General features: G+C 36.7%; 1 protein-coding gene across 3 annotated transcripts in view; it reads left to right on the top strand.

The window, feature by feature from the left end:
• The window catches only part of WDPCP (WD repeat containing planar cell polarity effector), a 444,357-nt gene that overhangs the window by 388,192 nt on the left and 40,991 nt on the right, over nucleotides 1-15,174 (top strand). For 2 of the 3 annotated variants that reach the window (XM_066267228.1, XM_066267227.1), the window contains exon 16: nucleotides 8,363-8,421. The exons of the other annotated variant lie outside the window; for it this stretch is intronic. In XM_066267228.1, the coding sequence (XP_066123325.1) occupies nucleotides 8,363-8,421 (59 nt within the window). The remainder of the gene's footprint in view (nucleotides 1-8,362; nucleotides 8,422-15,174) is intronic. 3 annotated transcript variants of the gene reach the window in all.

The following is a 15,174-nucleotide window of genomic DNA, read 5'->3' as shown; positions in this document are numbered from 1 at the left end:
AGAGTTAGCATTCAGTGAATACTTCATCCATGAATGAGTGAATGAACCATAAAACATCAGCTTGCTCCATGAAATTTTAATTTCTGGGTAGCTCATGACAAAATTAGTATACTGAGTAAATTTGAACTAAATATAATGCTGAAAACTGGTTTTAAATAGACTGTACTGTGCTTAAGTTTATAAACAAACTTACTAAACTGTAAACCATATGAGGGTAGAGATGTTTGTCTTTTTCTATTTTTAGTATTCACCGGGGCATCCTCTAGGACTTAGAAAAGTCCCTGGTATATAACAGAAGCTTAAAGGCATTTACTGAATAAATAAAAGAAATTTTTATAATACAAGAATATATAGGATATAAGAATATATAGCTGGTACTAAGTGTGTAGACATTTTAGATACATAAAAGAATCAGGCACTTAAAGCAACTACAACACCTATGGTAGAAAGAAGTTTTTAAAAATCACCATTATGGGCCCTGGCCGGTTGGCTCAGCGGTAGAGCGTCGGCCTGGTGTGCAGAAGTCCCGGGTTCGATTCCCAGCCAGGGCACACAGGAGAAGCGCCCATCTGCTTCTCCACCCCTCCCCCTTTCCTTCCTCTCTCTCTCTTCCCCTCCCGCAGCCGAGGCTCCATTGGAGCAAAGATGGCCCGGGCGCTGGGGATGGCTCCTTGGCCTCTGCCCCAGGCGCTAGAGTGGCTCTGGTTGCAACAGAGCGAGGCCCAGGAGGGGCAGAGCATCGCCCCCTGGTGGGCAGAGCATCGCCCCCTGGTGGGCGTGCGGGGTGGATCCCGGTCCGGCGCATGCGGGAGTCTGACTGTCTCTCCTCGTTTCCAGCTTCAGAAAAATAAAAATAAAAAAATAAATCACCATTATGTGAGTTAACTAAGACTTTATACTTTGTGTCATTAATACTATTATTAAAATAGTTGGTTTCCATATTTTTGAATGTGGCTGACTTACTACCACTATTCAAATGGTTAGATTTTCATTTTTTTGACCTAGCAATTTAAAAAGGTTACACAACTCAAAGAGAAATCTCTTTAGAAGGAAAAAATAAGTATATAGTGTGAGAATGGCAAGGTAAATAAAATAAATGATCCTAGGACTAAAGTAAAAATACTTAATTTTTGGTTTGGTACGGCTCTAAACAAGTTATTATATTTCAAATAAGTAAATTTTTCTGGTTGCCTCAATTTTCCCATTTGTATTAGATTATAGGTAGTCCCTAGGTTATGAACGAGATAGGTTCTGTAGGTTTGAAAATGTTTAAGTATTTATATGCACAGAAAGGTAAAAAATACTATCTTAAGACAAACATCTGTCTAAATTGCACTTAATAGGTAAATGTACCAGTTCCAATTTACATACAGATTCAACTTAAGAACAAACCTACAGAACCTATCTTGTTTGTAACCTGGGAACTGCCTGTATTCCCTTTAAGTCTACAGTTTTGTTGTTGTTGTAAGATTTTATTTATTGATTTTATGTGGGGGTGGTGAGAAGTAGTTGCTTTACTATAGCTGTTTAATGGTTGCTTGTTGTATGTGCCTTGACCAGGAAAGCCCAGAGTTTCCAACTGGTGAACTCAGGGCTCTAGGTCGGAGCTCCATCCACTGCGCCATCACTGGCCAGGCTGTATGTCTACAATTCCTTATTGCAGCAGAAATAAACCTTCTGTTTGTAGCATATGTATCTACTTTTATGTTTACTATCATAAATTAATTATATTTAGTTTCCTATTTATTATATTTGAAGAAATACCTAAGAAACTCCAAATGAAATACTATCTAGTTAAAAAGTTATTAATTTTTGGCTTAATATTATTTGACTCATGTATAAACCATTTTCCTTTAAGTTAGAATTTTAAAAAATGCCCATCTATTTAGAATCCTTATGTATGCCTTATACAATATAATTGATGAAACTTTTCAGTGTTTACAAAAAATATTTTGAAAATTTTACAGACCTTAATTCATGAAGATTGGCTCAAAACAACTGTTGCTGCCAACAGAAAACCTGACAATTATTCTGTTGTCTAATTTGGCTCAGCCTAGTTTGACCTTGTTTTTACATCTCAGGTTTATGATTCTTGTTAAATTAGCATAGGAGATAAGCATATGGCATATGTCTAGGAAGATCATTTCTGCATCTTAAACTGAAATAAATGTGTAAAAAACAAAGCGTTTTCAATGTGCCCAGCTATTAAGATAATAAGGTCTATTAGGTCTATTAGGACTGGTTAAGTTCATATTATTGCCTCTTAGGTGTTATGTTTGCTGTCTGTAAAACTAGAAACTAAGTAGAGACATCTTTTCTAAATCCTCAGTATGTGACTAAAAAACTAGCCAATGTTAAACATATTTCCAAAGAAGATAAACAATCTTAAGCTCTTTTAAAACAAAAATTAAAGGGTATCAGCAATTTGACAACCTAAAGATGTTTACAGATTTTCACTGAATCTCTAGCTAAGTTTAAGAAAGCTGATCAAAATACTATGAGGCAGATCATGGGAGCTAAAGAACAAAAAGAATATTTCCACTTTCTTTTCAGCCTAATCTGGTCTCCTATGAATGTTTTAATTTTTGTTTTCTGACCCACTAAATAAAGCTTGTGAAAGAGAAGTTACATTTTATTGTAGCTTTAATCAGTCTCGAGAAAAGCTGCGAGGAATGAGTTGCTTTACAAATGCATAGCTCCTTTAGGGAGTGGAGGTCCTCTAGTACTAGAACTAGAAAAGCAGTCACTTTAGAAAATCCCAAACTCCAAAAAGTGTATATTCTAAGTGGCAGTGTATATTCTAAGTGGTTTGGAATGTATTCTTTTTATTAACTAAGCCAAATGATAAACATAACAGTATAATTTCATGTACAAAACCTGAATATTATATATTTTGAAACCTTTACCCTTTATCAGTAGACTTCATGTGGCATGTACTATTTGCAGAGAATTTTTCTTCCACAAAGCTCAGAGCACCCACACTTCATAACTTCGCATTCAAATTATCCTAACATTTTAGCTATAGGGGGTTCTTACTTATTATCTGAAACCCCATGGTTACATAGAGCAAGTCCTCATAGTGGGAAATATTTTAAAACAAACTGTTTGTAATTCAGTGCATACTCCCCAGTGAACACTGGCATTTATCTTCACCTATTAACTGTTAGTCCATGGTGCTTTCACTGATTGTCAGTTATGTAAATACCCAAAATAGTAATACAAACCTATTTCAAAACAACTGAAAATTTTTCACAAAACAAAACAAAGGACTGTTTCATGCCTGGCCAGTGATGTCATGGTAGATAGAGCTGAGGACCCAGGTTTGAAACCCTGAGGTCACCAGCTTGAGTATGGGCTCATCCAGCTTGAGTGTGGGCTCATCCAGCTTGAATGTGGGCTTGTCCGGCTTGAGTGCAGGCTCATCCGGCTTGAGCACAGGGTCACTGGCTTGAGCGTGGGATCATAGACATGATCCCATGGTCACTGTCTGAAGCCCAGAGGTTGCCAGCTTGAGCAAGGGGTCACTGGTTTGGCTTAAGCCTCACTCACTCCCCACCCCCATCAAGGCATGTACAGAAGCAATCAGTGAACATCTAAAGTGACACAACTATGAGTTGATGCTTCTCATCTCTTTCCCTTCCTGTGTCTCTCTCTCTCTTTCTCTCTCTCTCTCTCTCTCTCTCTTTCTGACTCTCTCTTTAAAAAAATTAAAAAGAAAGACTTCCATGAAGTCAATAAAATGGAGAATGTATAGATCTCATGCAAAAAACATAAATGAAAATATGGTTTTTCAGTTGATTGGACCTAAGGGCCAATAATGATAATAAAATTGAAAGAACCTCAAAAGAAAATGGGTTTATTACTGAAGTATTAATAGAAGTTTCAAAAAAAATAAAAGTCCTAGAATATTTCTTGAAAAATCAGCCCTCTTTATGATCATGTATTTTGTCAAAGTCAAACATGCCATTCATATTATGATCTTATATAGTCTGGTCAGAAAAACTAGGACCACTTCCCACCCACCAAATCAAACTGACTTACTCCTTGTGCCTTCTAAGAATCCATGCAGAACTAAAATTATAACCTGTATTTTTATATAAGATAAAGTAAGCTTATCTATATGTTTTACCTTTTATTCTTTAGTCTAATTGTCACCATTTATTATGATTTTTAATTCCATTGTAAAGGGATTCACTTTAAGGGTCTTTTTTTTTCCCTAAAAGCAGCTATTCTTAGATACTATCTCTTACAGTTATTTTTTAAACCGAGGTTATCATATCTTTCTGTGTCAAGAAAGAGAGATGAAAATGTTTAAAATTAAAAATTTCAGGGAAGCAATTATGGAAAGTGAAAAATAATCTAAGAAATGTGCTATACAGACAAAAATCGTATAACTAAAATAATAGGCTTTTGGTTTTGCTATTTCATATACAACTGAAAACAGCTGGACAAGAGTGCTGAATTGCATTCTTCAGATATGGCAAATCTTCAGGAAAACCATCTAAATGGACCTGCAACTCCTGACACTACCGTGTAATACTTTTTTTCCCCCTTATTGACCAACTTATTGGTCTATTACCTATGGTTCAAGGTAACTAACCTTTGCATGTTTCTTCCCAAAGATAAATTCAGTAATATATCAAAAGAAAAATACACTGATTAATGGTTTCTATCTTGGGAATGCAAGGTTCATTCAGTATTCCCAAAATCAATCAATAAAATTCATTACTATATTGACAGTCTAAAAAAGAAAAATTAGTTGATCAAATCACCTAGTGTGAAAAAGCGCATTTAACCAACTTTAATATCTAGTTATGATTTTTTAAAAACAACTGAGAAAACTAGGAATAACAAGGGACTTCCTCACTCTTTATAAAGCATCTACAAAAACAAACAATAAGAAAAACAAAAAACTACAGATAACATCATACTTGGTAGAGAAAGACTGAATGTTTTCCCCCTAACATTGGGAACGTGGCCGGGCATGCAGCAAAGATGTACACTCTCTCCAAACTTATACAACCTAGTGCTGAAAATCTTAGCCAGTGCAATAAATCAAGAAAAAGAAAGGAGAAAAAAAAAACACAAGAAAAAAGCCATCCCTATTTGCAGACAACATGATTGTCTACATGAAAATCTTGTGAAATCTGCAAAAAAAACTCATACAATTAATAAGTGACTTTAGCAAGGTCACAGGATATACAGCCAACACACAAAAGTCAATTGTATTTCCATATACCGGTAATGTGCATTTGGTAATAACTTAAACTTTGCAGCAGCTCCAAAACAAATGAAATACTTAGGTAAAACTCTAACACAACATACAAAATTTGTATGGCAAGAACTATAAAACACTGTTTAATTAAAGAAAACCAGACTAAATGAAGAAACAAACCATGTGTATGAATTGGAGGACTTGACATAGTAGATACCAGCTGTCTTCTGATTGGTCTAAAAATTTAACACAATTCTAATCAACACCCAGAGGTTTTTTAATATAAACAATCTGATCCTAAATTTACATACAAAGACAAAGAAAAAAATTTTGTAAAAGGGAAATAGCCTTGGAGGAATATGCATGATTTTAGACTTTTTCTTCCTTTTTTTTTTTTTTTTTTTTTTAAGGCTTTTATTTATTAAATTTAGAGAGAGGTGAGAGAGAGAAAGGGGAGGAAAGGACGGGAAGCATCAACTCATAGTAGTTGCTTCTCCTATGTGCCTTAACTAGGCAAGCCCGAGATTTCAAGCCTGCGACCTCAGCATTCCAGGTCAGCATTTCATCCACAGCGCCACCACAGGTCAGGCTGATCTTAGGCTTTTTCTAAAGCAGTCAGCAACCATTTTCTATGAAAGGCTATTTAGTAAATATATATTTTGAGTTTTGCTGGTAATATAGTCCCTGTCACAGCTACTTAAGTCTGCTTTTTTATCAAGAAAGCAGTCATTGACAATATGTTAAATGAATGGATATGGGTATATTCCAATACAAAAATAGGCACTGGCTGGATTGGGCCCAGGGTCTGTGGTTTGTAATTCCCTCCTAGAAGGCTATACTGATCCAGAAATTGTAGCATTAGCAAAAGGACAGACATACAGATTAAACAAAATAGAGAACCCAGAAATACATCCCCACAGATATACCCCACTGATTTTTGGCAAAAGTACAAAGGCAATTCAGTGGAGAAAGGACACTCTTCAACAAATGGTGCTGGAACAACTGGACATCTAAGTGTAAAAACAGTGAGCCTGAAACTAAACCCAATGCCTTATTTAAATACTAAAAATGGATCATTAATCTAAAAAAAAACTTAGGTGGAATTTATTATCTGGAATTAGTCACAGAATTCTCAGATTTGACAGTAAAAGCATGATTTGTTAAAAAACTGGTAAGATATACTTTATCAACCTTTACCTTCAAGTACAAGAGCATGAAAAGACAGGCTACACATTAGGAAAAATATCTGCAAATCGCATAACAGATAAAGTATTTGTGTCCAGAATATATAAAGTACTCTGAAAACTCAACAATAAGAAAAAAAATTCAAATAGTCAAAAGGTTTAACTTGCACAGATACTTTAATAAGAAGATATATGGATGGCAAATAAGCATGTGAAAAAAGTATTGAACATCATTAGCCAGGAGGGAAATGTAAAATTAAAACCATAATGAGATACCCCAGCACACTTATTCGAATGTTTATACTAAAAATGTACAGACAATACCAAATACTTGTTAGAAAGCAGAGCCACTGGACTCTCATGCATTGCTGGTAAGAATGCAAAACGATACAGCCATCCTGGGTTTAGCAGTTTCCTACAAAGTTAAACATGTATTTATCATATAATCCAAAAATGCTATTCTTAAGAATCTGCCCTGGAGAAATGAAAAATCGTGTCACACAAAAACCTATAAACCTGTACATGAATGTTTATAGCCACTTTACTCATAATTATTAAAACCTGGGAAAATAGCCTGACCAGGCAGTGGCGCCGTGGATGGAGCATTGGACTGGGATGTGGAGGACCCAGGTTCGAGACCCCGAGGTCACCAGCTTGAGCACAGGCTCATCTGGTTTAAGCAAAGCTCACCAGCTTGGACACAAGGTCTCTGGCTCGAGCAAAGGGGTTACTCGGTCTGCTGCAGCCCCACGGTCAAGACACATATGAGAAAACAATCAATGAACAACTAAGGTGTCACAACATGCAACAAAAAACTAATGATTGATGCTTCTCATCTCTCCGTTCCTGTCTGTCTGTCCCTGTCTATCCCTCTCTCTGATTCTCTCTCTCTGTAAAAAAAAAAACAAAAAAAAACCATACCTGGGAAAATAAATATCCTTCAACAGGTAAGTAAACAAACTGGCACATCTAAATAATACAATACTACTCAGCAATAGAAAGTAGCACAATATTGATGCCTGTAACATCTTGGATGAATACATTATACTGAGTGACAGAGCCTGTCATAGATATTTATAATGTATGATTCAAATTACATTACATTCTTGAAAACTGTATAGAATATTTTATTTGTATATTAAAGTTGGATTTAATGCTCTTCAAAATGTCCTTTAAAATACTTAATGTGGTAAAATTAAAATCAGTCTTCAATGTTTTTAACATTATGGTATTTAAATGATTATATTAGGTCTACTGGAAAGTTCTGTTCGTTTTTCGAATAAAACAAAATACAAATTTTTCTTACCATCAATAAACTTTATTAAATAATATAATTGCCATTATTATTAATGATTTCTTGCCAGCATGACAGCAATTTGTATATCCCATTTTTGAAAAATGTTTTAACTTTTGATGCGAAAAATTGAACCAGTGCTTGTTTGATATCTTCTCCATTTTTGAATTTTTTGCCCTTCAAAAAATTTTGTAAGGACAAAAACAAGTGATAGTCGGAGGGTGCTAAGTCCGGGAAATATGGTGGATGCGACAGACATGCTTCTGTAGCATTTCTTCCTTTTTGAAATTCGTAAAAATTACAGGGGCGTAAATGAACTTTATCAGTAGCCATGGGTACACTATCGCTTCACACATAAGACTAATGTGAATCAACTTTGTTTTAGTTAATTTGCTATGTCAGTATGTATACATTAAGTGATAAAAATAGAGAGGCACACATGCGCCAAATAAACGTATGCTTATGTGTCGAAACTTGTGATAGAAACGGACAGAACTTTCCGGTAGACCTTATATTATGAAAGATTCCAAGGAAATTCTTAATTACATTTTTAAAACTCTCAGAAGTTCAAAAATTATCAATGCTTTAAAAAAAATCTATAACATATTTAACCATATATTTATTTTTTACCCTTTACCCAATTAAAAAAAAAACAACCTTGCACAATAGACATGTATTTGACAGAAGATATGAACTTGAAAAAGACACCTGTGCTGAATCTTTGACAGGTAAGGCCTGTGTTAAAAAAGGTAATGGTATCCACAGTACTTGAAGTGTAACCAAAAACATACCTAGGCAAGAGCTTTCAGTAAATGAATAAAAATAAGAAAGCCCTGGGCATTTCTAGTCGGTATGCTATAAAACTGGTCTTGGTTGGTATAATGTAAAATCCCAAGTCATTTGCTTATAACAAGGACTTAATTTTAATGAGCATACAAATAAACATGGGGATTTTGTTAAAATATTGATTCTTAATAGGTCTGGGTGGAACCCATGATTTTGAATTTCTGTAAGCTCTCAAGTAACGTGTATGTTACTGGCCTGGAAATTATACTTTGAGAAACGAGGCACTGACGGTCACTGAGAAAAAGGACACGATTTTTGTTCAATTCAGTAAGAAAGAAATGAAGATAGTTAAGTACTAAAATATAAGGCAGCCATGTAATATACTCCCTAAAACTGGTACCCTCCCAAAAAACATGACAAAGTAATAAAGCAATCACCTCCAGTCAAGATAGTCAGCTTAGCTGGTGGCCCTCAAAGTGAAATTTCAAAAAACAGAAGAAACTGCATAAGAAATTTTGGAAATAAAAAGCATATATAACACAAAATGACTGGCTGTGAAGAGAACAAAGGTACTTAATATTTTAAAGTTCTCACTCTGTCCCTTTTCAGTGTCCCCTAAAGATGACTCTAAGCTTGGCCTACTCATTTTCTTACCTTACTCTCTGATAATAGGCCAATTCTGCTGAATGAAATTTTTGAGACTTTAGAATGCAAAATTTGAAGAGAACAAAGGTACTTAATATTTTAAAGTTCTCACTCTGTCCCTTTTCAGTGTCCCCTAAAGATGACTCTAAGCTTGGCCTACTCATTTTCTTACCTTACTCTCTGATAATAGGCTAATTCTGCTGAATGAAATTTTTGAGACTTTAGAATACAAAATTTGAAAGAAAGGAAAATACAGAGAAGAACAAGAGAGGCATGTGGCATTAATAGACTTTATCTGAAGTTTTTCTTCTAGATAGCTTAGGGAAGGAAATGCATGACAGCAACGTCAGCATGAGGCAAGTGGATCAAAGAGAAAAAGAAAAAAAAATTTTTTAAGTGAGAAGTGGAGAGGCAGAGAGACAGACTCCGCATGTGCCTGACCAAGATCCACCCGGCAAACCCACTAGGGGGCGATGCTCTGCCCATCTGGGGTGTTGCTCTGTTGCAACCAGAGCCATTCTAGCATGTGAGGCGGAGGCCATGGAGCGGTCCTCAGTGCCTCAGCCCACTTTGCTCCAATGGAGCCTTAGCTGTGGAAGGGGAAGAAAGAAATGGAGAGAAAGGAGAGAGGGGAAGGTGGCGAAGCAGATGGGTGTTTCTCTTGTGTGCCTTGCTGGAAAATGAACCTGGGACTTCTACATGCCAGGCCAATGCTTTACCACTGAGTCAACTGACCAGGGTTGAGAAAAAGAATTGTTAAACAAGTATTGCATAGTGCCAAGCATCTAAATGTAACTAACTTTTTTTTTTCACAAACAAGTCTACTAAAGGATGTCACAAAGCCTACATATGGTTACAATTCTGATTCAAAATATTGTCACTCCAACTCCTCAGTTCTTACATATGAAATCATAATTTAATGGAATGATTCCCTTAAAGAATGGGCACTTGAATAAAAAATTTTAAGTGATTCTTTTGGTATTAATGGTTTAAAGAAATGGGATTCTCAGTAGGAATAAAAATGGCATTTTCCCTCTAAGTTTGTTTTCCCTTGTATTTGAAGAAAAGTGTAGTTAATAGTATTCAATAAGGCCAGCAGTAAAGTTGAAATTAAAAGTTGATGGTTACTAGCAACATAACAATATGAGATCCCAGCCCTCATTCCCACAAGAAACACTAATTTGGCAACCATCCATGAACAAAAGCACCACTACGAAAGCTTCAGAATCCAGGTAGAAGTTGCAACACCCCGATAGAGCCCAGACCAAGGAAAAACACTTTGACAAGGCATACCCACATTTTGGTAGCAGGCCTAATGAATACTGACCTGACTGCAGACCCAAGAACAGTTCCATCCCCCTGTGGACATGGCTCTAGCTCCATTCGTCTATGCTCATACTCCCAGCTCTGTGGACCTAAAAGTAACCCTATAACCAGCTCCAACTGCTCAACCATGATCTCAGAGGCAGACTCAATCACCCAGAGACCTAGGAAGTCACACACTGATCTGCACACCAAGTAATAAGCCTGCCAACTAGGGGCCAGAAGTAGCCCCAACAATCCTGGGACCTGGCACAAGCTATACCTCCTGGTGTCCCTAGTAACAAGCCAGCCAACCAAGGATCTGACTGCAAAACTGGAAGCTGGCTCATGACTGTGAAACTTGGCCCTGCTCCTGTTCAACTGCAGTTCTGGAGGCAAGCCTGTCTATCTGGGTACCTGGCAGGAGTAGGTCTTTACCTGCCATAGTCTGTAAAGAATGAAAGAGGTTCTGCTCCTTCAAATGAACAGACATCAATGCAAGACTCTAAAGATCATACAAAATCAGATAAATATAACAATACCAAATGAAACTAATAAAGTTCCAGTAAACAACCCTAAAGAAATAGAGATCCATAAACTGCTTGACAGATTTCCAAAAAATAATTTAAAGAAGCTCAATCAATTAAAAGAGAACACAGGCAAACAACTAAAAAAAGAAAAGAAGAAAAGAATACATTAATGGAAAAAAAAAAACAATAAAAGACTAAAAAAGGAAAACTGGAGGTGTAGCATACACTCACTGTACTGAAATTTTTAACTTCTACAGCAGAATCAAACAGAAGGAGGAATAAAAATCTTGAAGGCAGGTCATTTGAAATGATCTATTTAGAGAAACAACAACAAAAAAGAGAATGAACAAGAGTGCAGAAAAACTATGGGATATATGAGATACCAATAAAGAACCAATATATGCATCATAGGAGTTCCAGAAGAAGAGAGAAGGCACCAAAAACTTATTTAAAGAAATAATAGTTGAAACATCTCAAATCTAGGGAAGGAAACAGACATCCAGATTCAAGTGACTTGTCACAAAAGAACGTGCAGGAATAGCACATAAGACTATGGTGGATTTCTCAGCAAAAACTTTGCAGGGCAAAGAGAATAGTATGATACATAAAAAATACTGAAAGAAAAAACCTCCAAATAATAATTTATTCCATTGCATATATGTACCTACAGTGCCAGTTGGGGTACTAGAAATATCAGGGGGAGCATTTTGTAAAGTACTGTAAGAGTGTCTAACAACTATGCTGCACATCTGAAACTAATACAAAATAATATTGAATGTAAACTATAATTGAGAAATAAAAAAGGAATACTGTAGCTGACAAACTGTAATTTAAAAGTGAAGGCAAGATAAAGATTGCAGACAAACTAAAGCTGAGAGAGTTCATCACACTAGATCTGCCTTGCAAGAAGTACTAGAGGGAGGTCAAGTTGAAACAAAAAAACTGCTAAACAACATAAAAGCATATGGAAGTAGCCCTGGCCGGTTGGCTCAGCAGTAGAGCGTTGGCCTAGCGTGCGGAGGACCCGGGTTCGATTCCCGGCCAGGGCACACAGGAGAAGCGCACATTTGCTTCTCCACCCCTCCGCCGCGCTTTCCTCTCTGTCTCTCTCTTCCCCTCCCGCAGCCAAGGCTCCATTGGAGCAAACATGGCCCGGGCGCTGGGGATGGCTCTGTGGCCTCTGCCTCAGGCGCTAGAGTGGCTCTGGTCGCAACATGGCGACGCCCAGGATGGGCAGAGCATCGCCCCCTGGTGGGCAGAGCGTCGCCCCTGGTGGGCCTGCTGGGTGGATCCTGGTCGGGCGCATGCGGGAGTCTGTCTGACTGTCTCTCCCTGTTTCCAGCTTCAGAAAAATGAAAAAAAAAAACAAAAACAAAAAAAACAAAAGCATATGGAAGTATAACTCTCATTGCTAAAGGAAATATAAAGACAGTACTGTAATACTGTAATGGTGGCACATAAATCACCTTTAACACTTATAAAATAAAGACACAAGTTGTAAGATTATAACCACTGAAATTGTTTAATAAAAACAATATAGAAAGAAGTAAAATCTGGCATCAAGTCATAAAGTATGTATGCAAGGAAGGAAGTAAAGTGTATACTTCCTGTAAGTAACTGAAGTTAATTAGTTTAAAACAGACTTATAACTATAAAATATTTGATGTGTTCCAAACGATAACTACAAAGAAGTATAATACATACACCAAGATAAAGAGAAAAGAATCAAAGCACACTACTACAACCACAAAAAAGATCAAATAATAAAGTGAAAATAGAGCAAAAAGAGAACTACAAAACAGAAAAAAAAAATAACAAAATGGCAGCAGTAAGTTCTTTCCTACTAGTAGTTATTTTAAATATAATGGACTAAACTCTTCAATCAAAAAACATAAAGTTACCACCTGTCCAGGCCATGGTACATGGATAGAGTGCCATACTGGGATGCAGAGGACCCAGGTTTGAAACCCCAAAGTTACCAGCTTGAGCGCAGGCTCATCCGGATTGAATGTGGGCTCACCAGCTTGAATGCAGGCTCACTAGCTTGAGTGTGGGCTCATCCATCTTGAGCATGGGATCATAGACATGACCCCATGGTTGCTGGCATGAGTGTGGGATCATAGACATGACCCCATGGTCGCTGGCTTGAACCCAAGGTTGCTGGCTTAAGCAAGGGGTCACTTGTTCTGCCTGAACCCCCGGGTCAGGTACATATGAGGAAGCAATGAACAACTAAGGTGCAACAATGAAGAATTGATGCTTCTCACCTTTCTCCCTTCCTGTCTGTCTGTTCCTATCTGTCTCTCTCTCTCTCTCTCTGTCTTACTCTCTCTGTCTCAAAAAAAAAAGTGAAACTAAGAATTGGTTTTTGGAAAAGACAAAGTCAGCAAACTCTTAGCTAGACAAACTAAGAAATAAAGAGGGAAGATTCAAATACATATAATCAGAAAAAAAAGAGGAGATATTGCAACTGATCCAATAAAAACACAAAGGATCATAAGTGACTATAAAACAGTTATACATCAATAAATTAAAAAACATAGAACAGTAGAATTCCTAGAAACATACAACATACCAAAACTGAATCAAGAAGAAATACCCTGAACAGACCAATAACAGATAAGGACACTGAAGGAATAATCAAAAACCTTCCAACAAAGAACTCCAGGACCAGATGGATTCATAGGTAAATTGTACCAAACATTTAAAGAATTACATTAATCCTCAAATTTTTCCCAAAAAAATGAGAGGGAACTCTTCCAAACTTACTCTGAGGCTGGACTCACTCTGATATCAAAGCCAAACAGAGACACCAGAAAAAATAAAACTATAGACCAATATCCCTGATGAATAGATTTAAAAATCCTCAACAAAATGCTAGCAAAACCAAATTCAACAGTACATTGAAAGTATTACACAATTGGCCTGATTATTGGTGGTACCGTGGATAGAGCATCGACCTGGGATGCTGAGACTCACCAGCTTGAGTGCTGGGTCACAGGCTTGAGCATGGGATAACAGACATGATTCCATGGTTGCTGGCTTGAGCCAAAGGTCACTGGCATGAGCCCAAGGTTGCTGGGCTTAGCAAAGGGTCACTGGCTGGGTTTGAGCCCCCTGGTCAAGGAATGCATGAGAAGCAGTCAGTGAACAGCTGAAGTACCAAAACTATGAGTTAATGCTTCTCCTCTCTCTCTCTTCCTGTCTCTTCCTCTTTCTGTCTCCCTCTGTCTCTCCCCCACCCTCTTTCCCCCCCCCAAAAAAAAATATATATACACTTGACCAAGTACCATCTATCCTTGGAATCCAAAGATAGTTCAACATACAAAAATCTATAAGTGGGACACACCACAATCATAGAACAAGGGATAAAACATTATTTCAATAGGTGTAGGAATAGCATTTGACAAAATTCTATACTCTTACATGATTTAAAAGTAAAAAACTCAACAAATTAGTCAGAGAAGAAACTTACCTCAACCAAATAAAGGCCAACATGTATGTGAAAAGGTGCTCAAAATCACTAATTATTATGGAAATGCTCTGACAAGCACTCCTTTTCAGTGGAGGATTAGCCTTTTGTTCTATTCAGGTCTTCAATTAATTAGATGAATCCCACCCACATTAGAAAGTACAATCTGCTTTACTCAGTCTAATTTAAATATTAAACATCCAAAAGCACCTTCAGAGAAACACCCAGAATAATGTTTGACCAGATATCTGGGTACCCTGTGGCTTGAGCAAACTGACACATAAAACTTGACTGTAACATGGGTTCTGCTTAACCAAGTTTATTTACATAGTGGAAAGCCATTATAAAGGTGATATTTTATAACACTGGCTGGGTTTGAGCCATAATGGGCAGGAATTATATAGAGCTGAGACTGATGAAGCTATACAAACTAAATTAACATGAGAAAAGCAAAAACAAACAGAAACCTAACAAATGATCATGTTAGCTAATTTGAAAACTTTACTAAAATTTGAGAGCTAAAGAAAAAGTGGATAGTCCAAAGAGAGGAAAAGGTACAGTAAAAGAGGAAAAGAAATTTCTAGTGGTTCTTCCCTTCAGTTCATACATGAATCAAACTATCTATGGAGAACTAGTTTTGTTTCATTTTTAAAAATCAATCCAACATGGCCCAATATCTTTATAACATAAACTAAAAGCAAAAATTTAAATGAAGTTTATAAATTAATGTCCAAGAAGCCTGACCA

The sequence above is a fragment of the Saccopteryx bilineata genome, chromosome 3 (assembly GCF_036850765.1).
Source record: "Saccopteryx bilineata isolate mSacBil1 chromosome 3, mSacBil1_pri_phased_curated, whole genome shotgun sequence".
In the NCBI taxonomy this organism is placed as follows: Eukaryota; Metazoa; Chordata; class Mammalia; order Chiroptera; family Emballonuridae; genus Saccopteryx; species Saccopteryx bilineata.
Note: the sequence above shows the minus strand (reverse complement) of the source record. Positions and strands in the feature narration are given on the sequence as shown.